The sequence below is a fragment of the Apiospora phragmitis genome (assembly GCF_038363925.1).
Source record: "Apiospora phragmitis strain CBS 135458 chromosome Unknown utg000013l:1.0-2965645.0:1.0-2969333.0, whole genome shotgun sequence".
NCBI classification, from domain to species: Eukaryota; Fungi; Ascomycota; class Sordariomycetes; order Amphisphaeriales; family Apiosporaceae; genus Apiospora; species Apiospora phragmitis.
This window is the reverse complement of record NW_027117413.1, coordinates 2,021,657-2,044,796: the sequence shown is the minus strand read 5'-3', so window position 1 is coordinate 2,044,796 and position 23,140 is coordinate 2,021,657. Positions and strand designations below refer to the sequence as shown.

The window sequence follows — 23,140 nt, the reverse complement described above, 5'->3', positions numbered from 1 at the left end:
GTAGTAGTTGGGACATTCGTTCAACTTCTTTATTTTTGCAATTCTAGGTGGTCTTATGTACGCTATGTGGGAAGGGGGGTGGGCGTCATCGCAGACGGCTAGATACGGTATTCTTTCATTACTGTTCATGACATTCATTCGTTCATTCCCATTCATCTCTTATACCCATTTTGCGAATGCATACTCAATATCTCGAGCCATTACGCACTCATTGACTGTCTGGATTGACTCTCTAGTGTGGACCACCCCCTTAATCTGGCAGATTCATTGCGACTAGGTGCCTACATACTTCTAGCTATATTCTATCCTTGTAGCCATGATGCTAGCAAATGGCCGGCGTCATCTCCAATACATAAGCATACGTGCAATGCCGACTAGATCTGCCCCTTCACAGCACAATACATAGCAATATCAAGAGCAACTACTTCCCATCATGACTCGACATAACAGGGCATGTAATCGAGATTCTGGCGTCTCTCAGCTGCTGGCAGCCTTCAGCGACCTCCGCTTCCACTCCCAGTAGCCGAGGCGTATGCGATCCCACTTCTCGCCCAACCGCTTCCAGCACAAGTCCGCCTTCTCCTTGTCGCCCGCCTCCTCGTAGATATCCGCCAGCTGTTCCAGCGCGTGCGAGCTGCGGACCTCCTCCGTCTCTTCATTGCCCAGGTTCTGCACGTACTGCTCCACGAACGACTGCACCGAGCCGAACTTGCGGCCGCCCTTGACCAGCACGCCGCGCAGGTAGTTCCACGGGCTCTGGTTCTGGGGCGCCAGCTCGATCTTGGCCTGCGCGTAGGCGATCTCGCGGTCGACGAAATCGGCGGGGACCTTGGGGTCGGGCTCGGTGGCGTGCGAGTCCGGGTCGGCGTAGCGCGGATTCGAGAACACGAGGAAGAACCGGTGCGACCAGGCCGAGTTGTTGCGCACGTCGTCGTCGATCATGCCCTCAATACTATCAAGCTCGCCGTGCGCCTCGTTCTCCCACATCCCCAGCTTGCGCGTCAGGTACTGGCGGTAGCTCCAGACGTGGTAGTTCTTGGCGTCCTCGGCGAACATCTCCATGACGAAGGCGCGCTCGCTGCGCGCGAAGCGCTTCACCTCGTCGGGGGGGCCCCGCGATGGTCGGGTAGTAGTGCTCCACGAGCAGCTGGCGGTGGTGCCAGATCTGGTAGTTCTTCAGGTAGTCCAGGGCGACGCCATTGAGCCAGGTGATCTCGTCCAGCAGCGGGACGTCGAGGTGCTGGATGTTGGCAAAGCGGTAGAGCCAGACGGTGTAGTGCGCCGGGTTCATGGAGATGATGTGCTCCGTTAGCTTGAGGCAGCGCGGGCTGTGCTCGTTGGCGGCCATGACCGCCCGCAGATAGGACATCGCTACGCAAAACTTGTCAGCAAGCTGTTTCTTCGGCTCGGCACGGAAGAAAGGGGCTGGTCAAAAGGAGTCCCTACATTCAGCATAGTCCTCTGGGTAGGCGATAGCCGACAAGGCGGCCTCCGGCTCCATCTGGGGCACGGGCACGACATCGTCCCATTCCGGGTCCGTCGAGTACGGGCCCATCTTCTCGCCGTAGAGGTCTTTCGTGAGCGCCGCCATTTCCCTTCGGCGATCCTTCTCGGCCGTGATGTCGTCTTCCGTCAACGTATACTTCTCGCCCGTGCTGCTGTCCACGAGCCCCTTGCTGGCGTACAGCCGTTTGCTGGCGAAGGAGCGTCCGAGGGCCTTGAGGCAGGTGAGCTGGGCCTCCTTCGCGATGCGCTGCTCGTACTGCTGGACGGTGTAGTCGCCGATGTTGCGGCCGAGCTTGTCCTGGCCCCACTGGTCCGGCTTGGGCCTGTCGATCTGGCCGCGGCGCAGCGGGCGGTTCGTCTCGTTGACCTGCTTCCACAGCTCCTTCTGCGCCTTCTTGCTCAGGAGGCCGTACTCATCGGGCGCGGTGCAGAACCAGTTGGCGTAGGCTGTCTTCTCGACGGTCGAGAGCGCGTGCAGGCCGCCGAGCTCCTCGCGCTCCTTGTCGTAGGGCGGCCGGGTCAGGTCGTAGGCGGCTTGGGCGCGCTCAAAAACGGTCTGGGTCTTCGCAGCGTCGTTTTCTTGATTTGCTTCTCGCACGTATCAGCCAAAATTGCTTGCTCCAAAGCCATATACAAACAATATGCCTCTGAATGAGACTTACCACTCAATTCCTTGGCTTTGGCGCCGCCTTTGTTGTTCTTAGGTGGCATTTTGGCCAGGAAACTCAGCCTTGGAGGTTCGACGGGTTGGAGCCCCTCCAACCGTGAGTCGATTTCTATGGTGGGGTTGATGATGTTGATGCCAGTGGTGGGATGGACACTTTTGGAGCCACCCAGTTTGATCCCGATCAGATACCCAGAACACTTTCAATCACTGGACTTGACCTGACTGTTCATTCGCGCATTGCTCAAGAATTAATAACAGCTGGTTTCTCAAAGCTTAGAGCCGAAGTGCCAGCATGGAATCTATCCCGACCAAGTCTGCCGAAAAGTTGTTGTACCGCAAGGTTTAATCTCTAAGTAATAATAGTTCTAGGCAACAAAATGTACAACAAACTTGAAGATATATATCAAGATACCGATTCCAGATACCCAAAGTAAGCATGCAAAGCATCGAATCATAAATAGTAAACGATCGGCGCAGGCTCATGCCCAGGCTAAGATCGAAGCTGTACAGTCATTCACTCGGGTAATACTCGACAGCTTCCTGCCCTGCCATTTGCGTTCATTCATTAACGGCTCTCGACACGCCAGAACTTCCAGCCTTCCCTTTCAGCGCCGCCGCTATGGACACCCACCAGTTTCTCGACTCCGTCATTACCTTCGGCGCTGAGGAACTTTTCCAGATCGATCTCCATGCCACCTTCCTCATCTTCGTCAAGGCCGTTCTTCAGAACAGCCGGCCAGAGAACGCCGATGCCATCGCCGCCCAAAGTCGTTGAGAACTTTTCATAGCCTTCCTCTTCTAGTTGTTCCTCCAACCGTTCGAGCTTCTCTTTCGGAACGCCAGGTCTCATCAGTGTTATGGAGCAACCGCCGCCGCCGGCACCCGTCAACTTTGTCCATCCTATGCCTTCGTGATCCACCAACTCTCTTATCCTCTCCAGACGAGGGTGCGATACTCCTAACGAATTCAATAGGCCATGGTTAATCGTCATCAGCTCTCCAATGCGCCGGAGACTCTCTTCGTCCGCACTGTCAAAGCCATCTTCCTCGATCACTTCGTTTGCACTGCGCGTAACCTTGTCGATCGCCTCCAGAATCGTCCCCACCAGTTCCGGGTGGGTATCCTTGAATTTCTGGACCTTGCCCACCTCGACGGCTGTAGATTTGGCCTGCTTCGTGTTCACTAACAGAAGCGGCAGCTCCGGGAAGTCCCAGAGCGGCTTGACCAAGGAAGGCTTCTGATAGTCCGGCCTCTGGAAGACGACAGCCTTGCCCTGTGTGGAGCATGTGTTGTCGACGCCTGACGGGTTGCCATGTATACACATTTCGAAGACGAATGCCCACCGATTCACACGCTCCACTTGTAGCCGTGCCTCCTCTGGTGGCTGATCGGGATGTGGTCCAGAAAGAGTGCGCAATTGCAGCAACAAAGCGCCCGAAATGCAGACTGCGATAGATGCACTACTTCCAAGCCCTGCCCCTATTGGTATTGTTGATCGCAGCGTGTACATGCAGCCTGGAAACTTGGGCGAGCCCAGGGGAGAGAAAGAGGTATAAGAAGGCCAAAGCGGCATTCTGATGCACCTTTCTCTCCGACTCTGACTTCTCGGGCGAGATTTTGGCAAGGAGGGGTCGGAGAGCTGCCAGTAGATCATCGTCAAGCTCAGTCACCATGTCGTAGTAGTACTTCTTCTTGGATGGGTGCTGGAATGCGTCCCATGGTAGCTCGTCGATATTCCACTCGTGGCTCAGATCGATGTCGGGGAAGCGCAGGATGAGGGTGCGCCTGGATTTGGATAGAGTCGTAACAAGGAGGTATGATCGCAAGGATATCGAGGCGGCCACGGCAGCCTATGAAGCAGAATGTATAAGCAACGTCCAAGACCGCCAGAAGGGAGAGGATTGTGCAATGCAGACGCGCCTGCACTTTTCTACGTAGCGTAGCCTTACCTTTCCGTGTACCACAGCATGTTCACCAAAGACGATGACTTTGCCCGGGGCCGACACCATAAAGGCGGGCATCATGGGACTTGATTGTTTGCGAGCCATCTTTATTCTCACGGGGTCATTAGTAGGGACTACGCCGACGCCTTCACCATTGCCGGAGAAGTGTCCATTGAGCCGCAGCTTTTCTATACTCTCGTGGAGGCCGTTCGTGCCGTTCGACATTTCCGAAGTGTCGCTCTCGGGCGTAGTTGCGACGCAAGTCATTCGTGTATCGATGGCCAGGACGGAGGATCGGATGGTGTCCTGATGCTATTATGCCTTTCCCTTGGCTGAAGCAAACTTTAAGTCGGATGACAGATATGACAGGATGCTGTTCTAGATCTTATTCTAGTGTGAAGTCTAATATAGGAGAACGGCCTCAGATGACAGCGCTATCCTAGAAGGAGACACAACGGGTCTACCCTCGGTCGGCAAGCAAGGCAAGATGCAAGGTATTAGATAAAGGAGGCGGGAGATTCCAAAGGGCGGTATTGGATGTGCATAAACAGCAGTCGGGCTCCTGCTGTCGCGAGTCAAGGGCCTAGTCGTGGATGAGGAGGTGGGTGATGCGATGCGCCCAACGGACAAGGACTGGAATCTGCCGTGGGCTATTGGAAATATTATTGAAGGGTAGAGACTGGACCGTGAATATAACTAGCTCTAGTGTAGTGAACGAAGCAAATATGGAAACGAGAGAAGAAACATATTACGACACTTTTATTATTAGGTGGTTGTTTGTTGCTCGTCTGCACAACAATGTAAGAGAGGTAAGCATTACTGGGTGGGTTGGATAGGGACCCGACTACAAAACGCGGTGCCAAGCCCCCTTTGCGACCGTTGACCACTCTGCCACCTTCCAACCAGATCGGCCGTTTCTCCAAATGGTCAATTCCCGTTAATTACCAGCCCACCAGTACATACATACAGTGTCAAGTGTACATAGCAACAATACCGAACCCGTCGTCGCGGATCGCGAGTCCTGTCCTACCAGCCAGTCACAATTGGCCAATTGGAAAACCCATGGGTTGGGGTAACCCCACTTCATTAAATACAGAACCACGGGCCCCTGCATCCCATCACGTAGCCAGTCCTGCCAGTATTGGGGGGTTCATCAGTCTTCAGTACACCAATGTACGCCCGTCTGCCCGTCATGCAACAATTCCTCGAATGATCTCTGGCCAATTTGTAAGCTTAGTCGCAAGGCCTCGGTGGACTTTACCGTCTTGATCAAGCCCTCAACCCAATGATAAGATGCCATGAGTCATGTTTAGATAACTCTTCCAATCGGGTCGGTCCCACTCCATTTGGTTTCGAGGCAACTAGATGTACGAGTCACGACGCTACTTGCATTTGTTTCACTCCCATAGTATGTGAACATGCCATGGCTTTGTTGAATTAAGTTTGGAGTTGGAGTCGAGGTTACAGCCAACATTGAAGTACACGTAATATGTGATTCGGCAGCATCAATCGGACAGCTGTCTTCTTGCCTTGCGTCTCCGAAATTAACTGCCAGGGGAAAAAGGGGGGATCTGTCTCGGGGATTGGCAGGATTGGCAGGATTGGTGTAGCAATGAACCCCTCGCTTCTGGCAGCGGCCGGGCCGGTCCCCGATTACATAGCGGTCCCCGAAAGAAACGTTCTGGACGACAGATGAGTGGAGAGACAGTAGCAGCAAATACAGCGGGTTCCCACGGAAGGCTTGTCAGGATCCCAATCCACTAACTGCACAGTGCGTACAGTGCTTGGACCGCCTGAGCTGCTAATGCTAGGCGTGTCGGGGAAAGTGCCATCACCAGCTCCGGCGTCAAATAATTTCAAGCTTGAAGAAGTGGGTTGTTAAAAGTTGGGGAAGCTACCTCATCACCCAAGCTATCATCGCAACAATGCAGGGCTTTCTGACAGCTTCGGCTTTGAAGCTGCCCAGATCGCCATTGTATACAGCCATCCGGGCGGGCTGGGTGTGTTCCTCTTGCAGACGCAATGGCGCACCGCGACCAATAACCACCCTATCCAGCTACCGGAGGAGCTTCAGCAGCAGCCCAGCTCCAAAGAGTGCTGCTGCGCCCAAGCCGTATTATGTGACAACGCCCATATTCTATGTCAATGCAGGTAAGTATGTTGAGTATGGTTTCGCCTTCCATAGTATGTGGTAAGCTGACGTTGCCGACTATCTTTTATTAGCCCCTCACGTTGGCCACCTCTATTCCATGGTCCTTGCCGATGTCTTCAAGCGCTGGGAGGTTCTCAAGGGGCGCCAGGCCTACCTTTGCACAGGCACCGACGAGCATGGAATGAAGGTGCAGCGCGCTGCCGAGTTTCAGGAGGTGCCGCCCAAGATCTTCTGCGACAGCAATGCCGAAACCTTCAAGGACCTGGCGCACAAAGCCAATATGTCGAACGACTACTTCATACGCACGACTGACCCAGGCCATCGGGAGGCGGTTGAGTTCTTCTGGGGCCGCTTACGTGAGCGCGGCTACATCTACGAATCGAAGCACGAGGGCTGGTACTGCGTGAGCGACGAGGCCTACTACCCCGAGAACATGGTGGAAAAGAGAGTCAACTCTATGACCGGAAAGTCCTTCCTAGCTTCTATCGAGACGGGAAATGAAGTCGAATGGACCGAAGAGAGGAATTATCACTTCCGGTTGACCGACTTGAGAGAGAGGCTGCTTCAATTCTACAAGGAGAACCCGGAATGGGTGGTGCCAGCTAGCCGCATGGCTGACGTAGTCAGTTGGGTGCAAAACAACCTCGAAGACCTCTCGGTGTCGCGCCCAGTGAGTCGCCTGAGCTGGGGCATACCGGTTCCTGACGATCCAAGCCAGACCATCTACGTCTGGGTTGATGCACTCATCAACTACCTCACTAAAGCTGGTTACCCTATGTGGACGCCTGGATCTGAGGATGCGCTCGGTTGGCCAGCCGACGTCCACGTTATTGGCAAGGATATCGTGCGCTTCCACTGCGTATACTGGCCGGCGCTACTACTTGCTCTCGACTTGCCGCTCCCGAAGCGGGTTCTGAGTCATGGGCACTGGATGATGGATTCCAGGAAGATGTCCAAATCGATTGGTAATGTGGTGAACCCCTTTTTCGCCATTGATCGATGGGGCGTTGATATGATGCGATATTTCATGATCTATCACGGTGGCATCTCGCATGATTCTGATTACGATAACTCCTTCATTGTTGAGCTATATAAGCGAGGTCTGCAGGGTGGTGTAGGAGGGTTGCTGAATCGGATAATGCGTTCAAAGGCTTGGGACGCGAGAAGTATCATCCAACAAGCCCATGAGGGAGGTTTCAAGGAACTTGAAGGGACACTCCAGCTCATGCAGCCGGAGATCTCAGAACTCCGGCAGGCGACCGAGAGCCTGCGACGAGAGGCATTGGAGTCTTTTGAAGAACAGCTGAATCCAGGCCGTGCGCTGAAAGAGATCATGCAGGTGGTGTTCCAGGTGAGTGTCTAACTGCTTCGGCGGGTAAAATACTAGAGCTAACGCGCTTCAAGGCAAACCGACTACTCTCACATACCGAGCCTTGGACCATGGTAAAGCGAGGGAAGTCGAAGCCGCTCACCAGATAATTTACCATGCCGCGGAGGCCCTGCGTGTTGCTGGTATTCTGCTGCAGCCTTTCATGCCCGAGAAGTCGGCCAGCCTCCTCGACCGACTTGGCGTCGATTTAGGACAAAGGACGTTCGATCATGCTCGGTTTGACAGTGATTCGGCGTACGGTGTTTCTACTGTGCCGCTGGGCGAAGGCGCACAGAGTAGCCTGTTCCCTCCTATCCCTGCTGAAGGCTGAGCCAATGTATGGATGCGAATGCTGTACACCAATGAGTTGTACATATGTATAATCATGTAAACTTAAGAACGGAAGTTGTTGATGCCATGATCATGATGATTGATACCCGGAACGGGGGCTGTACGAAAAGCGCTGCTAGAGCGGCAGCTCGAGAGTGGATGGAAATGTCCCAGAGGTTGCGCTTTTCTCGTACGACTCCGCCCAATAGAAACTTTACACACTTTACCCTTCATTTATAATACCAACGCAAAAGATCGGCGGATAAGCCCCCATCGGAATTTTTGTATCTACTGCGCCAGATTCGGTCGCAGCCATGAAATACAACGAGAACGTAGGTAGGTAAGAGCATTTCCACTCGCTACCTTGTCTTGACGTCGTCAAAAAAACGGAGTGCTGACTGTCAGAAACTCCCAACAGCCGTCTCCACCTCACGAGTGCTGCTCGTCCCGTACGATGCGCACCACGTCCCACAGTATCACACATGGATGGAAGATGAGGTACAGTTTATTTTTATTTTGCTTTTCCATCTTGTTCAATAGCGGCAGTGCACTCGTCACTTCGTTCCTCAGTAGGGAACCTAGGTGAGAAAAAAGAATAGAAGGAGAAAAAAAGACACTGACTCGGTGAGGGGGTGAAAAGGCCATCCGAGAAGCCACAGCGTCGGACCGCCTCACGCTGCAGGAGGAGTACGAGAACCAGGTCTCGTGGCGCACCTCGGCCGACAAGCTGACGTTCGTCCTGTGCCGGCCGCTCGCGCGCGCTACTGCTTCGCGGGCGGTCGCGGGCGATGTCGTGGCCGCGGGCCGGGACGATGGGCCAGAGCGGATGGTCGGCGATATCAACATGTTCCTGACACCTTGGGACGATGGCAATGATGACGACGACGATGCTACTGAAAAGGCAGCAACGAAAAACTCATCAGTGCCAGAAACGGCTGGGATAGACTTCGTCCGCGCCGAAGTCGATGTCATGATCGCTGGCGCCGCGGACCGCGGCAAGGGGCTCGGCAAGGGGGCCGTGGGCGCGCTGCTGGAGTTTGTGTCGCGGAACCGGGAGGGCATCCTGCGCGAGTACGCGACGACGATCGCGCCGAACGCGGGCAGACACCCCGAGATCCGCGAGTTCGTGGCGCGCATCCAGGCGTCCAACGCGGGCAGCATCGCGCTCTTCAAGGGGTTCGGGTTCCGGCAGCGGGGGGCGGTGAACTACTTCGGCGAGGTCGAGATGGTGATGCTGCCGGCGATCGGGAAGCTGGGGAGGGGGACGCCGAGTATTGGGGATATTGAGGTGGTGGAGGGGTATCGAGAGGCGAAGTACGATAGATCTGGGCTTCTTACTACGGAGGCTGAGAACAACACTTCATAAGATACACCTAGACCGCGGTGGCTTTTACACAATAGAAGGGCTATGCTTTGTATAGATGTTTATTAGAGAATCTTTCCATCTTGAAACCAACAAATTGCTGACAATGCCTCGTCTATCTAAACGCCATATTCCTCTTGATACTTCCGCAACATTCCCAAAGTAACATTACTGCCCCCGCACACAATGACCACAACGTTCATCGCCCCCCACTCCGCATCACTCAGCCCCTCCCCCAGCGTCCGCCGCAGCTCCCCGTTGTAGACGGTCGCGATGGTGGCCCCACACGCGACCTCGACCAGCAGCAGCGCGTCGTCGGCGAGCCGCGCCGAGCCCATGACGGCCTCGGCGTCCGTGACGGTGACGCTTGTCAGTCCGTCTGGAAAAGAAGCATCCGCCGCAGACTTGCTATACCACTCCCACGTCTTGGCCGATACGCGCACGGCGCCCAGGCTGCTCGCGATGCTGCTGATCTTGGGCAGCGTGACGTGCTCGCCCGCCCGTACGCTCGCGTTCAGGCTGTCTGCGCCGGCGGTCTCGACCGCCACCACCCACGGCCGCTTCGTCTTCGTCGTCGCCGCTGAAGCCCATCTCCCCTTCTTCATCTGCCTCTCCACGCCTTCCATTATGCCGTTCAGCAGGCCACCGCCACCGCAGTTGCACACGATAGCATCGGGCTGGACCCCATCCCCTCCCCCATCCCTCTTCGTTCCCTTCCCCAGCAACAACGAAGGCAACTGCGCCGCAAGCTCATCGACCATAGTCGCCGCGCCCTCCCAGACGTCAGGATGGTCAAACGGCGGCACGTACACGCCCGCCTCATCCTTGCTCAGCAGTTCCTCGCGCAGGTGCGCGTCGGCCGCGGCCCAGTGCGCGCCCGTCTGGACGACCTCGGCGCCGAGGCGGCGCAGCTTGGCGACCATGAGGGGCGACGTGGTGACGGGCACGACGATGGTGCAGGGGTGGGCCAGGGCGACGGCGGCCGTTGCGCACGCGAGGCCCGCGTTGCCGCCCGAGGAGCAGTAGAAGTGGGCGGGTTTCCCGGTCGGGTGCTGCTGCTGCGACAGCATGGCTTTATGCATCATGTTGCCGATGCCGCGGGACTTGAAGGAGCCTGAGGGCTGCAGGTTCTCCAACTTGAGGAAGATGTTGCTGTTTCCCCCCCCATGTTAGCATTTTCTCCCGCTTCTCTAAAGATAGGTGCAGGTAGGGTCTGGATGGAAAGGAGGCGAGTTGCTTACCAGCCTGCTGCCTGTGACATCGGGATCGATGGGATACATGGTGTCTCTATCCAGAGCTTTTGAGGCTCCGGCTCTGACGTATAAGACCCCATGTCCCCTTCAACAAAATAACTCGCTTGAAGAGGTGTGATGGTAATGTTTATGTGCGAGTTGCGGCGCCCGTTTGGCTTGGTGGATGGATGCAACAAGGTCAGTCTGAAGCTGATAGCACCTTCTGGAATTGTTTTGGCTATAAGGGAATTTGGTCTCAGGCAACGAAGTAGATACGACTTAGGTTCATCAGTGAATGTGAGACTGGTATGAGAGAAAGAAACTGGGCGCATGTATTGATCGTATAGCTCAAGGAGTTGTTCTTATACATCACTCACTTGCAGAAGCATAGCTTTAGATCACTCACGGTCAGCTAGGACGAGAGAAACAGTGAGTAAAGTGGACCACCGAAGTTGCTAGTCTTCCCCGACTCCGGCTCGGTATTCATTCATTCATTCCTCCATCATTCTTTGAAGGGTGCAGAAGTATGCGCAGCCCTCTGACTAGGTAGCTAGTTCACGCTTATGGCGAAGAACAGGCCCGAGTCTGTTGAGTGGATTGATGTGGCCCCCAAAAGGACGGACTTCCGGTTTTCGGGCTGGCTTGACCCGCCCGCAGGTCGGACGCAGGGCGTAAACTGTACCCCATCGTCTACACGTGTCGACCTGTACGGGCCGGGCCATCCTATGACTACAGCACGCGGCCATGGCGATTGTCGTGATCTGATACAACATCGGTTCTCCCTGCAGGTCCTAACCGTCGTCGTCAGGAGTCTGGTTGCATTTCCTCAGGATTTGTTCGAAGCCTAGCTTATAGCACCCGCTGCTTTCCGCAAGAAGCCGTCAAGCAGAGGAACCAAGCGCATAGACAGCTTCCCCATCCAGGTTCCCGGGGCTCAACCGCCAGCATTTCCATTACTCTAGAATTACCCTATGCTCAGGTCAGGCTACTAGTCTCAAGTTGTCAGGTGTTGCTTCCACTTTCCGTTACCCTAGAATTACCCTATACGTGCAACATGTGTGCGTTGACTCGACAGCTATGGTCATCATCATGAACTACGAGGGTCGATCTACATGCTAATCATAGTGCAAATCCGCAACTGGGTCTCATTGTATTATGAGAGGCATCAATTTCACTAATCGAGTACTCTATACATGGGAGAATGCGCTCTGTTGGGCCGGGACAAGCTAAGCTACGCCTTCCTTCGGGTTCTAGTCAACGTGCCTTGACGCTGTACTGATTTCACCATATGCATCCATGAACGTGCATTCTTTTTGATATCCCCGACCTCGATTCGCTGCTAGAACCCACGAACCCTCTCATCATCGTCGTTTCCTCGAGATACTCCCTATCCATCCTCCTTCCGCGCCCAAGGTCCCATCTCCATCCAAACTTTCTCTCTACTCTTCCCTCTCTAAAATGACCGGAAGTTCTGCGAAACGACCAACCACTTCCGCATGTTCCTCGACGCGTTCCGCCCGTGCGCCTCCCAGTGCGGCACGAGCACGAACGCCTCGTTGAAGTCCCTCTCGGCCGCGTCCTCGCCCCGCCCCAGCCGGACCGCCCCCTCGACCTGCACGCCAAAACTCAGCCGCTCCGCCACGTCGCGCTCGCGCGTGCTGCTGACCGGCTGCTGCTGCTCGGCCGGCGTCAGCCCGATGACGTAGTTGGGGTTGAGCGGCTGCGCGTCGAACGAGTGGATCTCGTAGTGGACGGGCGCGGTGCTGCCGCCCCGTTGGGCCTCGAGCAGCTGCTCGTACTCGGCCACCGCGGCCCCGGCCTCGTTGGGGTTGCTGCTGCCGCAGACGCGGCCGTTGATGCTGATGTCGGGCTTGAGGCCCCCAACGTTGGTCAGCTTGGCCGACGACGAGACGTAGTACTGCACCGGGCTCTTGCCGCGGTTGAGCGTCTCGTAGAAGTTGTCCACAAAGTTTCGCGCCGCTGCGGTCGCGCATTGCATCGTCAGCCCCGGCCTGCTCTCTACTGCAAACGTGATTTCGGAACCTTGCCTACCTTCGCTGGCGACTTTGGCCTGCACCGAGGAGTTTGCTTGCTGTGACATGATGTTCTTCCTAGTCGGTGTGAGGTTGAGTTGTCAGGTACGTGATGTATGTATGTATAAATCCGATCTCGAGGAGGTTGACTTGTAAGGTTATGTACAAATCCGGTGTTGCACCCCACTAAAAAAAGAAAGCCCAATGGGGACCGTATATAAACCTAGAGTTGCGCTTGCTGGGAATAATTATTAGGTAGGTAGGCAAGGTAACAACACGATACTGCCCGGGAGATACTGAAACGAACGATCTGGTCGGGAGACAAAGGCCTGTCGTAGCAAGTAGCCTTGTATGAGATGAGGGTCGCTTCGTTGGGAGATGGTTTCTTTGGTTGCGGACGGTTTTCTGCCACATCGTCCGCAGTTAATTGAACGGACCCCATCTTGGTAGGGCGACGACTCCGCGAAAAAAGGGAAAGAGAGGCCGTCAAGATTGTATTCAAAAAAGTGAGGTGGACAAGCAATCAGTTACTATGCCTATAAAAGTCAATTCAGGCATACACTTGATACGATCCGTAACAGAGGAAATTGTCCATATTCATTAGGTCTAAGCTAATTGCAAATGTATCGACCACAATCAGGGTATAATGACAACCGCTTTCCGTATCTCGTTTCATGCCAAGCCAGGTAGGTATCTCTTTCCACGTACTCCTATCAATCATAGAGTAACAGCAACCACATAATTCATACAAAGTAGCCCTCGTACACTTCTCATTTGCCTGAAGAGGCCAAACAAGTAACTCCACTCTACTCGACTGCAACCGTAAAATACTTCCAAGTCGCAGCCTCATCAATCTGCATCAATCTTCAAATAGTGCAAATAGACAGAGGAGCCCGGCAACTAGCTTCCTCTGAAGAGGAATTGGAGATCTTCAGGAGTCAAAGACTCCATAGCGGCATCGTCCGAGTTGATTGTCGAGTTAATCATGTTCGTCTTTTTCTCCTGAAGAAGCACCATGCGGCTTTCGACAGAATCCTCAATGCAGAGGCGTGTAATAATACAAGGCCGAGTCTGGCCAATGCGATGGCATCGATCGGCTGATTGCCATTCGGCAGCAGGGTTCCACCAACTACATTTTGTTTAGCGTTCATCTCAAGACGCAGTATGGTAGGTACTTACGGATCAACAATAAACACACGAGAGGCCTCGGTCAGGTTGAGGGCCACACCGCCTGCCTTCAATGATACGAGGAAACACTCAACGTCCACGTTTGTCATGAAATGCGTGATGGACGCTTGGCGCTGGGCGGGCGTCATGCTGCCGTCAAGCATAACAGTAGTGATGCCGGCGCGGCGAAGACGCCACTCGATCAATTGCAGCATCGTGGTAAATTGCGAGAAGATGATCGTCTTATGAGTTGCGTTGTCCTTGCGCATGCGATGGAGCTCATGCACCAAAAGCTCAATCTTGGATGACGAAGTCCAGTTCTCCATCTTGATGCGGTTGATGATCGAAGACTTCTTGAGAAGTGCCTTGTCCTGCTCGATCTCTGGCTGCTCCAGATCGATGGAGAGAGGTATATGGCACTTGGGACAAGAAGGCTGATCCTGATAGTTGACGTAACTCTTGGCACAGGAGCGGCAGAAGTCGTGCTTGCATCGGGACCGAATCGCTTCCTCGGCAGGTTCGTCGCAGATGCAGCACTCCAGGACATTCTGCCCGCCCTCGCTAGACTTCTTCAAGATCAGATCAGGATGATCGGCAACCTGACGCATTTGCATAATCAGGCCGAAAATGTTGGCATAGTTGTTCAGAAGAACACCCTGCGCCACGTAAGTATCGAACTTACGTTGACCGCTCGACATGATGCTATTGGCAAAATCATTCTCCTCTTCACCGAAGAATTGGCGGTCAACATAGATCTCCTTCACAGGAAGCTCCATAGAGTCGGTGTGGTCTTTCTTCAGACGTCGCAGCATGATTCTGTCCGTCATCAGGCGCAACTTATTAAAAGCCTCCTTGCCCTCGCCGCGGTTGCCGTACTTCTGGATAGGATTCAAGAGCTCTTGATTGAACACCGACACGTGCCTCATCGCAGCATGATTACCTGGGACTCGTTAGTCAGAGCACAAACTCAAGACAGAAGATGTTTTGACGTACAGTGCCTGCATTTACCGTCCTCATTCATAGACCATTCCAGTGTCGAACATTTGCAACCCTTGCAGAGATACGAGGCGAATGGCTTGATGTTGAGGAACCGGATCAGGGAGAAGAACTCCCCAATTCGGTTTTGCAAAGGCGTACCTGTCAGGCACCAACGGTAATCGACTTTGAGGGCAAAGCAAGCCTTTGCAGTCATTGTGGTTCGTGTCTGCAAGCAATGTTAGCTGGTAACGTTCGTGATACATTTCGGCCTGTTTGTGACCAACCTTGATGCAATGGGCCTCGTCCAGAATAACACGATGAAACTGGATTGCGTGGATGGCGCTCTTCTCTTTGTACAAGCCATCTTTGCGCTTGAAACCCTTCTCCTGCTTGCGATATATAGATTCCAAGCTGTTGTAAGACATAAGAAGGACGTCGTACTTCTTAAGTTGGGCAGTTGTCATGTTCTTGGCTTTCGCATTGGTGCCGTGGAAAACCAGGGTTTTGAGCTTGCCGTCAGTGTACGAGTCGATCTCAGCTGTCCACTGCATCAGAGCGACCGGCGGAACCAAGACCAACGAAGGTTTTTTTGCCGGGTAATCTGACATGATGAGCGAGACGGCCTGGATGGTTTTCCCCAGTCCCATTTCATCGCCGAGAAGGCCCCCTTTCCACTCTAGACCTTCCATGGCCTTCATCCAAGCAAGCCCTTCGAGCTGGAAGGGCTTAAGTTGTCGTGAAATCGACATGGGTTGGTCAGCTTTGCCGGCTTTGAGCACAGGCATTTTCTCAAGATCCCTCCACATCGTTCTCAGTTCTGGGTGCAAGTTCTCGAGACCCCTTCGGGCTCTCTCTTGCCTACGGACATTGACAGGGACTCTGTACTGCCGACGGTGTTCAACAATGATTTGCGCTGCAGGACCCCCTTCATCGGCTTCAGCTGCAGAACTTGTGACGCTAGCATCGTCCTCAAAAGCGTCAGAGTTATCCTCCTCATCACTAGTTAGTAGTGACACTTCACGTCGATTTCGGCGCGAGACCGTGGTCATAACCTCGTCTTCACTATCGAGGGGGTCAACCGCGGACGGCGCTTGGGTGATTTTGGTCTTCTTCCGCGCAGGTGCCGACTTCCACAATGGCTCCTCGTCATCCTCCTCGAAGTCGTAGTCTTCCTCACCATCGTCCTCTTGGTCTTCGTCCGAGTCCGCGACGACTACAGACTGTCGATTACCAGCAAATTTCCGTTTCGTACCGACAGGAGCCTTGCCCTTGCCCTTCACATCAGGTGCTGGGGAAAGGTTCCTGATCACATCTTTGAGGTATTCCTCATCATCGCCATCTACCAGAGCCACAGTTGAGGTCCTGGCGCTTCTTCGGGGAAGGGGCTTCGAGCTTGAAGGCTGTACCGTGATTTCGTCGGCAGCTTTCATGTCCTCTTCGCGTTGAAGACGTCGCGCTAGGGCCATGTCTGGAGAATTGCCTTCGTCAGGTCCGAACCCATCATCGTCTTCTGAATCACCAACAACGTATGATGTAGGCTTTCGGGCCCGCCTAGCTCTTGAAGATAGTGGACCAAAACCCTTGGGCTTTTTGACGGCCTCGTCATCTTCATCCGAAAGTTCTTCCCCACCGGTTGGGAGACGTGGAAGTTCCACGACGAGGGAGCTACGTGTGGGTTTGGCAGTGGTCTGTTTCGTCGCAACAGACGGAGCTGGAGTCACAGCGTTGCTCGTAGCTGGCGTTGAATACTCGCCGCCCTCGGAGATTGACTCTGCAGGACTGAGGGCCGACGAGACAGACTCGGATTCGACTGCGGGGCCCTTTACCTTGGGCGGCCTGCCGCGACCTCGCTTAGGGGGCGTCGGTGCCACCGGGGTGCCATGAAGGCCATCCTGATTACTCAAGGCTAGCGAGTGTCTTGTGCGAGGTGCCATGATCGCATGTGGTTACGTAACAGATAGTACTGAAATCAGAAAAGAGGTTCGTGAGAAGAGAAGGCGAGGCACAACAGGACAGAACAAATTCTAGTGATTAGACTCGCCACGTAGGAAAGATACCTAAGTGAGGAGTGGGTGGGAAAGTGATGGTGATCTAGCGAAAAAGAAGCCTTTGAGCTTGACAAAGAGCCCAGAAAAAAAAGTACAGGGACTTGACAGACAGTTGATTGGCAGAAGGAAATAAACGATTGGCTTGTTGACCTGAATGCCGGACAACCAATCAATCTTGTATCAGCTGAACTTCCCATGCCAACCTGACAAATCTGAGATGGACAGGATAGGGATCAATTGAATTGGGATGGAAAATCGGAACGGTGCCAGCTCGATTCGCTTTAGGAGGTGGCGATAATGGGAAGAAGCAATGGAGGGGCTATGGAGGCAGTTCGCGCTGACACCGCGAGAGCAGGTGACTTTAGGAGCTGTTTCGGCCTGCATTCAATTAAAGAAGCCGCTGGTCCCCTGTAACTCCAGGCAGACACCGACTCCACTCCTGCAGACGGCCTGACGGACGGAATGGGGTACAGGATCTTGTTAATCGCTTTAGTTGATCTACTTCTTTGTCTCGGCCAATCATGGCAGTAACACACCCTTTGTAGCTGCCATGCAAGGTACCTGTACCTTCCCTTGTCCGATTTATTCTGGGCTACATGTACTCCGTACCCCGCTGAAACCTCCAGGCTCCCTGAGCTAGTGCCCACCATCGAGCCAGCTCGCCCGCTAGAACGATGCACTCACTCAACGCGTCAAGGGGCTTCCAGCAGTGGCAATTCCGCGACTAAGATTTTCATTGTTCGGGCAGCAGGGATCTATCTCGTTAACACTGATCAATAGAAGTTATTAGGTTTCTGTCGCTGGGTAGGTTAGTTGTTTGAAACCTCTCAGACCGGACGCCTTGGGTGACAAACCGTCGACTTTTCACAATCTGGTATTGTCTTATCTTGACAGGGCCATCACCTCAAACCATTCGTTCTGTCATTCATTCAAGTGAGCCTGTCAAAGCTGCCCGCCTAATTCAGGCTACATACCTACCTACCTGACTTTACTTATGCCATACATGCAACTCACCTGAGCCTCCATTCGTAGGTGCACGAAGGTGACTTTACTGGGTTCTCATACATCACCTCACACTGTCCTTATATAACCACTTCTGCTTTCCTTCATACTCCTACCTTTTTCATATTGGAGGAACTTCAGGCTGGGTTTCTAACCTCAACTCCATCATGTAAGTCGATGATGGAAACCGGCAAAACTACAAATCCCCCTACACATTTCATGTACTGACATCTTTGCAAAGGAGTAGCCGACAACAACGAGCTGGTCGCGCCATAAGAGGCCCGTAAGTGGACATCCATCGTTATCCAACATTGAGAGTCGACCATTAATCTTTATCGCAGCCACTCTGCATTGACGGACTTTCTGGCTGTGAGTACAACGGTATCCCCAACCCGTCCCTCCAGTTTGTGCTAACTGTATGCTTGTAGTCCCAAAACATCTCGGCAAATAGGATCCGCGAAGATGCTGAGGCTCGTCGCAATGTGGCCAATGATTCTACCGCCCAAAGCGCCGATGCAGGCGCCTCTAGCACGGCTGCAAATGGAGATGCTGATGAGCTAGCTGAGGCAGAAACAGCCCAAGTCGCTACTACTGCCGACAAGGCAGCAGAGAAAAAGCGCAAGACACAGGCTGCTGCAATTGACAAGATCAAGAAAAGCAAAGCGTTCAAGAAGCGCAAGCGCCAGGATGAGGAATCAGATTCTGATGGCATAGCCGAAGCCATTCTTGCCGGGAGAGCCGCACCGCTACCGGGCCAGATGGAGAACTGCGAGATTTGCGAGAAGCGCTTTACTGTCACTCCTTACTCACGTGCAGGGCCCGACGGTGGTCTCTTATGTAACAAGTGTGGAAAGGAGCTTGCCCAAGACAACAAAGATGATCAGAAGCAGAAGAAGAAGAAGGTGAAAGCGCGTGGCCATGCCAGACGGCAAGTGGCAAGTAACCGGCTGGATGGTGTCATCGGATGCAAGAGTCTGATGACAATGTGCATTCAAACCCTGGTAAACAACATCGACCTCGCCGATGACCTTGGAGATATGCCGGCCCAGATTGTCGACCGTGTCGCTCGACAGGTTGCCAAACGACGCATCCTGACCCCAGAGAGTCTTAACCTATTTCTGCAGTCTGGCTTTGAGGACGTCACCGTCTACGACGCAGCGAGACTGGGGTCTGATGACTTGATCCGCATCTTCCAGATGGTCCCCAAGCTGACGAACCTCAAGCTCAAAAACGCCATTCAGTTCAAAGACGAAGTCATGGATTACCTCATCACCCGAAAAACGCCTCTCGACAGTCTCTATCTTCACGGCGCCAATCTTGTCTCGGAAGAGGGCTGGAACAAATTTCTCGTGGCCAAGGGGAAGCATCTGAAATCCCTTCGAGTGTACTTCACAGACAAACATGTCGGTGACAACTTCACTGCTTCGTTGAAGGAGACCTGTCCAGCTCTCAAATGTCTCAAGATTGCCCACAACCAAGAAGTCACAGATGCAGGGATTGAGCACATAGCTGAGCTCAAAGGCCTAGAGCATCTTAGCCTCCAGCTGATCACGCCTACCTCAACTGAGCCTTATGTCAAAGTGGTCAATAGCATAGGGGCATGCCTACGGACTCTGTCACTCACGGGTGAAAGCCTTTCAGACCTGGACGACCGCGTGCTTGATGCAGTTCACGAAAACTGTACATTGCTTCGCAAGCTTCGAATTACTCATAGTGAAGTCATGACGGACGCAGGTTTTGTCAGACTGTTCACGAACTGGGCCAACAAGCCACTTACATTCATCGACTTCGAGAAATGTCGACATATTGATTCGTCCAAACCACGAGAGAACGCACACCTGAACGGGCTCTGCTCCGATGGTTTCCGTACCCTGATGAGCCACTCAGGAAAGTCATTGAAGTATCTAAACGTCCATGCTTGTCGACATATCACGCGAGAAGCCTTCGAGGATGCGTTCTCCCTCGACAAGGAATATCCTGAATTGGAGAACTTGGAGATAAGTTTCTGCGAGGAGGTGACGGACTTTGTTGTGGGATGCATCTTCCGAACCTGCCCGAAGCTGAAAAACCTCAACGTCTTTGGTTGCATGAAGCTGAAGGAAGTACGAGTACCCAAGGAAAGATTCTTGTCGGTATGCCCAATGCGATGGGCATGGAAATTGAAGGTACTGAGGACTGAGCTCGTCACATTGGTCGAACTGGTTCGATATCAGGTACTGTATGTACAGGGATGCGTCCTTTTCAACCTAGGGGTATGATGCACTATGGCGGAGGGGGTTGCTAGAGCATCTTTGCTGTGGCATATGTTTGTAGTTGATTTGTAGTATTAGCCGGAGTCCTTTGTTTCCCGCCATGGAGATATCTTTTATCATGGATCACGCGCTGAACGAATCAATACCCAATGTTCGTGAAGTTTCTCGTCTGAGCTGGGTTCAAATCATATCTCTCTTCTGCATTCTGGAATATATATGTGTGGATTAACTACCTAAGGAGTAGCGTATCATCCCTCTCACGTCCGGTATATCATGATGCCACGGTGTGCCCTGCTTCTGCTGCCGGGTGCCCTACCCAGAAATGCATCTGCTACTTGGGTTTCTTGGCGTCGACCGCCAGACCGGCGACTCTGCCAATATTCCCAGTGGTGGGTCGGCTGGGGGCGACCCTGGCTGTGAAAAAAAAAATCTGCTCAAAGACAGGAAGAAGCTTGAATACTGAGTGTAATAAGGATAAGCTCATTTCCATAGACCTAAGGCATTCGGCGGTGGCGCAGGTTGATAATAATGAGGGGGGCGCCTCTCTTGTAGCAAGCAGCAGCTAATTGATTGCCGAGTAGATGGAGATGATGGCGAAGGTGAATCTGAATTACCGTTCGCTAACATGTCATGAGCTTGTGACAAGAGGATGAGATATGCCGGTGTCTGCTGGGTTACATATGTGTTTATGAGTCTCTGCATAGCTACTGTGCATGGTCGAGCAGGTAGGTGCTCAGCGGAGCAAAACGAATAGGGGTAATAAACAGGCTCGCTCACGGTTCTAATAACCACATAGATTTCTGCATTATTTATTTAGTACTGGCAATATCAAAAGGGATCTACTAGGGCTGTGATTTCCAATTTTGATAGAAGTTTCGCTTTGTATCATCTTGACCTGACTCTAGGCACAAGGGGATAATAAATGGGATAACCGCTTCGTAAGCATTGAGAGGGGTTCATAAGCCAAAACAGAGCGAATGTCTTCCAACCGCCACTGGACCATCTGGTTCAGTGGTTGCTGCGGCGTTTACCTATTCCCAGCGTAAAAGGCAGCGGTTAGTAAAAATGCTCGAGGCTTGTGTTTCTGGAGTATGATTTTCGTATGGTTCGATCCTGACGCAGGACTGGACCTAGCTTTTTTTGTTTTCATTCTTTTCAATTTCCCTTCCACTTCAGCAACTGGTTGGGAGGCTCATCAAAGCAGGCTTCCTGGTCGCGCCCAATGGGAATCAAGCATTCGAGAACGACCGAACTGACTCATCACAAGAAGATGAAAAACATTTGGAGGCAGTTGTGACAAAATAAATTGACGACAATGTGTATGTGGCTGGTAGTACTCGGGAGGTTGACCTTGGTAGGCTGACTAGGCTGATGCATACTCTGATCCGATGCAGGCGACCCAGCTGTACATGCGGCTGCTATGCTAGGTATGCAGCCTCGGAGCGTATATCGACCCAGCCTGATGGGTTAGCATGACGTGCGGTTCACGGCTGTCAAACCAAAGGTCCGGCCATGGCGGACAGAAAGTCAACACGATATTCCATTCCTTCGTGAAACTAAAACAAACAAGACTTTGAAAGCAGTACCAAGCGGCTGTCCTTGCATTTCTCTTTCCCTTAAGCAAAAACATGAAACCAAACCCTTACTCCATACTGGCGCATACAAATCCATCCGCTCCTCGGTGTTGACCAAAGAAAAGGATCATCGCCCCGTAGACTCAAGTTGTTACTGACCGCCTTGAACGCCACTTATCCTCCGAAAGGCGCTAGCAAGAAGACCTTTCAGGTATGGTGGTTGTGGTCGCGGCGTGATGCTCTAATCGTCCTATTGAGGACGTTGGTCAGAACCCGTCAATACACCAAGAGACAGTGGAAAGGGATATGGGTTTACCTCGGGAACATCGACGTCGCCAGCAACGTAACCCGGAGCGTCATCTTCATCTTCATCTAGAGCGATGCCAGCGTTCACATCAGCCTCGGCTCCAAGGTCCACATCACTATCTGTTTTTGAGGTGACGGTTGGTGAGCGAGCACCATAGGGGGGTTGGTGAACGCGTCCGTGTACCACAAGGAAAGTCCTGTGGGTCACGCGAACGAACGCGTTCCAAATCAAGCGTTGGACTCACTAGCGTGGTCCTCCTCCTCGTCGCCGACAACGGGGACCTGCTCCTCGTCCAAGTCCTTGTCCTGTTCCTCCTCCTCGCCGTTGGCCGAGACGTCATCGGCCACGTCGCTGCTCTTGCGACGGCTCGCGCGCGCGGTCCGGGCATTGTTGGCGCTGGCGGTGGCGGCCTTCTTGGAGGCGGAGGTGGTGAGCTTCTTGGGCGTGGCCTTCTTGGGGGTCGCGCCGGTGGAGGCGCCCGACTTGGGAGGGCGGCCGCGGCCCTTGCCCGAGGGCTCCTTGGGTGGCGGGGGCGCCTTTTCTTGGAGGGATCCATCGGGGGGCGACCGCGAGGGCGGCCAGAGGGGGGAGGCTTGACGACCTTGCTCACGCCGTTCTTCGGGGGTCTGCCTCGGCCACGCTTGACGGCGGGCTCGCCAGACTCGGCCGCGGTGATGGGCTCAGTCTTCTTGGGGGTGCCGGCGGCGGCGCGAGGTTCGCGTGTCCCGAAGGACGGCCGCGGGTAGGTCTAGCTGGCGCCATTTTGTTGAGGCAATTGCAAGGAATTAATTCTCACAAAGTCAGAAAAAATGGTAGAATTCGGATCGCAAGTCCTGATAGATGATGCGATGATGGTTGGTGACGGGAAGAAAATAAAAAAATTAAATGGGAGAAAATTGAGAAAGCTGGGGGGTGGGAGAGGGTGCGGATGCAGCTTTGGTCGCAAATACTGATTGATGAGACGCGCTTCCACCACCAGAGCTCGTACATGACATGGGGGTTCGCGTCGGTACGAGGTACTTCAGCTATATTATCACAAAGGGCTTAGCGCGCTGCACTCACTACACCTTCTGCCCAATTACCCAGCAATCTTCCCCGGCAGTGAGCCTGGCTTTCTAGGGGAAACAGGGGTAGCTCTTTACCGGAAGGAGGTAAGGCTACCAGTTACTTGCTGCAATTACCCTCTTACAGGCCAAAAGAAATATGGAAGTTGATGC

General features: G+C 53.4%; 11 protein-coding genes across 11 annotated transcripts; 4 read left to right on the top strand and 7 right to left on the bottom strand.

The window, feature by feature from the left end:
• Window positions 1-477: 477 nt before the first annotated feature.
• On the bottom strand, window positions 478-2,217 carry PG994_014367 (prenyltransferase alpha subunit; the record flags this gene model as incomplete). The annotated part of the gene is made up of 4 exons (XM_066865776.1): window positions 478-1,098; window positions 1,142-1,371; window positions 1,447-2,097; window positions 2,169-2,217. 4 exons carry the CDS (start codon window positions 2,215-2,217, stop codon window positions 478-480), a joined length of 1,551 nt encoding a protein of 516 aa, XP_066708905.1.
• Window positions 2,218-2,738: 521 nt separating this feature from the next.
• On the bottom strand, window positions 2,739-3,497 carry PG994_014366 (uncharacterized protein; the record flags this gene model as incomplete). The annotated part of the gene is made up of 1 exon (XM_066865775.1): window positions 2,739-3,497. The coding sequence occupies one exon, from the start codon at window positions 3,495-3,497 to the stop codon at window positions 2,739-2,741; it is 759 nt and encodes a 252-aa protein (XP_066708904.1).
• A 136-nt stretch (window positions 3,498-3,633) lies between these two features.
• On the bottom strand, window positions 3,634-4,383 carry PG994_014365 (uncharacterized protein; the record flags this gene model as incomplete). The annotated part of the gene is made up of 2 exons (XM_066865774.1): window positions 3,634-4,023; window positions 4,123-4,383. 2 exons carry the CDS (start codon window positions 4,381-4,383, stop codon window positions 3,634-3,636), a joined length of 651 nt encoding a protein of 216 aa, XP_066708903.1.
• Window positions 4,384-6,041: 1,658 nt separating this feature from the next.
• PG994_014364 (uncharacterized protein) lies at window positions 6,042-7,968 on the top strand (the record flags this gene model as incomplete). Its single annotated transcript, XM_066865773.1, has 3 exons — window positions 6,042-6,267; window positions 6,340-7,623; window positions 7,673-7,968. The coding sequence occupies 3 exons, from the start codon at window positions 6,042-6,044 to the stop codon at window positions 7,966-7,968; spliced, it is 1,806 nt and encodes a 601-aa protein (XP_066708902.1).
• Window positions 7,969-8,281: 313 nt separating this feature from the next.
• Window positions 8,282-9,333, top strand: PG994_014363 (GNAT domain-containing protein; the record flags this gene model as incomplete). The annotated part of the gene is made up of 2 exons (XM_066865772.1): window positions 8,282-8,303; window positions 8,597-9,333. 2 exons carry the CDS (start codon window positions 8,282-8,284, stop codon window positions 9,331-9,333), a joined length of 759 nt encoding a protein of 252 aa, XP_066708901.1.
• A 116-nt stretch (window positions 9,334-9,449) lies between these two features.
• Window positions 9,450-10,591, bottom strand: PG994_014362 (uncharacterized protein; the record flags this gene model as incomplete). Its single annotated transcript, XM_066865771.1, has 2 exons — window positions 9,450-10,482; window positions 10,572-10,591. The coding sequence occupies 2 exons, from the start codon at window positions 10,589-10,591 to the stop codon at window positions 9,450-9,452; spliced, it is 1,053 nt and encodes a 350-aa protein (XP_066708900.1).
• Window positions 10,592-11,125: 534 nt separating this feature from the next.
• On the top strand, window positions 11,126-11,410 carry PG994_014361 (uncharacterized protein; the record flags this gene model as incomplete). Its single annotated transcript, XM_066865770.1, has 1 exon — window positions 11,126-11,410. One exon carries the CDS (start codon window positions 11,126-11,128, stop codon window positions 11,408-11,410), a length of 285 nt encoding a protein of 94 aa, XP_066708899.1.
• Window positions 11,411-12,015: 605 nt separating this feature from the next.
• PG994_014360 (Nuclear transport factor 2 domain containing protein) lies at window positions 12,016-12,663 on the bottom strand (the record flags this gene model as incomplete). The annotated part of the gene is made up of 1 exon (XM_066865769.1): window positions 12,016-12,663. The coding sequence occupies one exon, from the start codon at window positions 12,661-12,663 to the stop codon at window positions 12,016-12,018; it is 648 nt and encodes a 215-aa protein (XP_066708898.1).
• An 832-nt stretch (window positions 12,664-13,495) lies between these two features.
• PG994_014359 (uncharacterized protein) lies at window positions 13,496-16,674 on the bottom strand (the record flags this gene model as incomplete). The annotated part of the gene is made up of 4 exons (XM_066865768.1): window positions 13,496-13,724; window positions 13,775-14,702; window positions 14,756-14,966; window positions 15,025-16,674. 4 exons carry the CDS (start codon window positions 16,672-16,674, stop codon window positions 13,496-13,498), a joined length of 3,018 nt encoding a protein of 1,005 aa, XP_066708897.1.
• Window positions 16,675-17,338: 664 nt separating this feature from the next.
• On the top strand, window positions 17,339-20,048 carry PG994_014358 (uncharacterized protein; the record flags this gene model as incomplete). The annotated part of the gene is made up of 5 exons (XM_066865767.1): window positions 17,339-17,345; window positions 17,923-17,959; window positions 18,032-18,073; window positions 18,132-18,159; window positions 18,219-20,048. 5 exons carry the CDS (start codon window positions 17,339-17,341, stop codon window positions 20,046-20,048), a joined length of 1,944 nt encoding a protein of 647 aa, XP_066708896.1.
• Window positions 20,049-21,857: 1,809 nt separating this feature from the next.
• PG994_014357 (uncharacterized protein) lies at window positions 21,858-22,913 on the bottom strand (the record flags this gene model as incomplete). Its single annotated transcript, XM_066865766.1, has 5 exons — window positions 21,858-21,866; window positions 21,933-22,042; window positions 22,168-22,459; window positions 22,534-22,671; window positions 22,887-22,913. 5 exons carry the CDS (start codon window positions 22,911-22,913, stop codon window positions 21,858-21,860), a joined length of 576 nt encoding a protein of 191 aa, XP_066708895.1.
• Window positions 22,914-23,140: the final 227 nt, after the last annotated feature.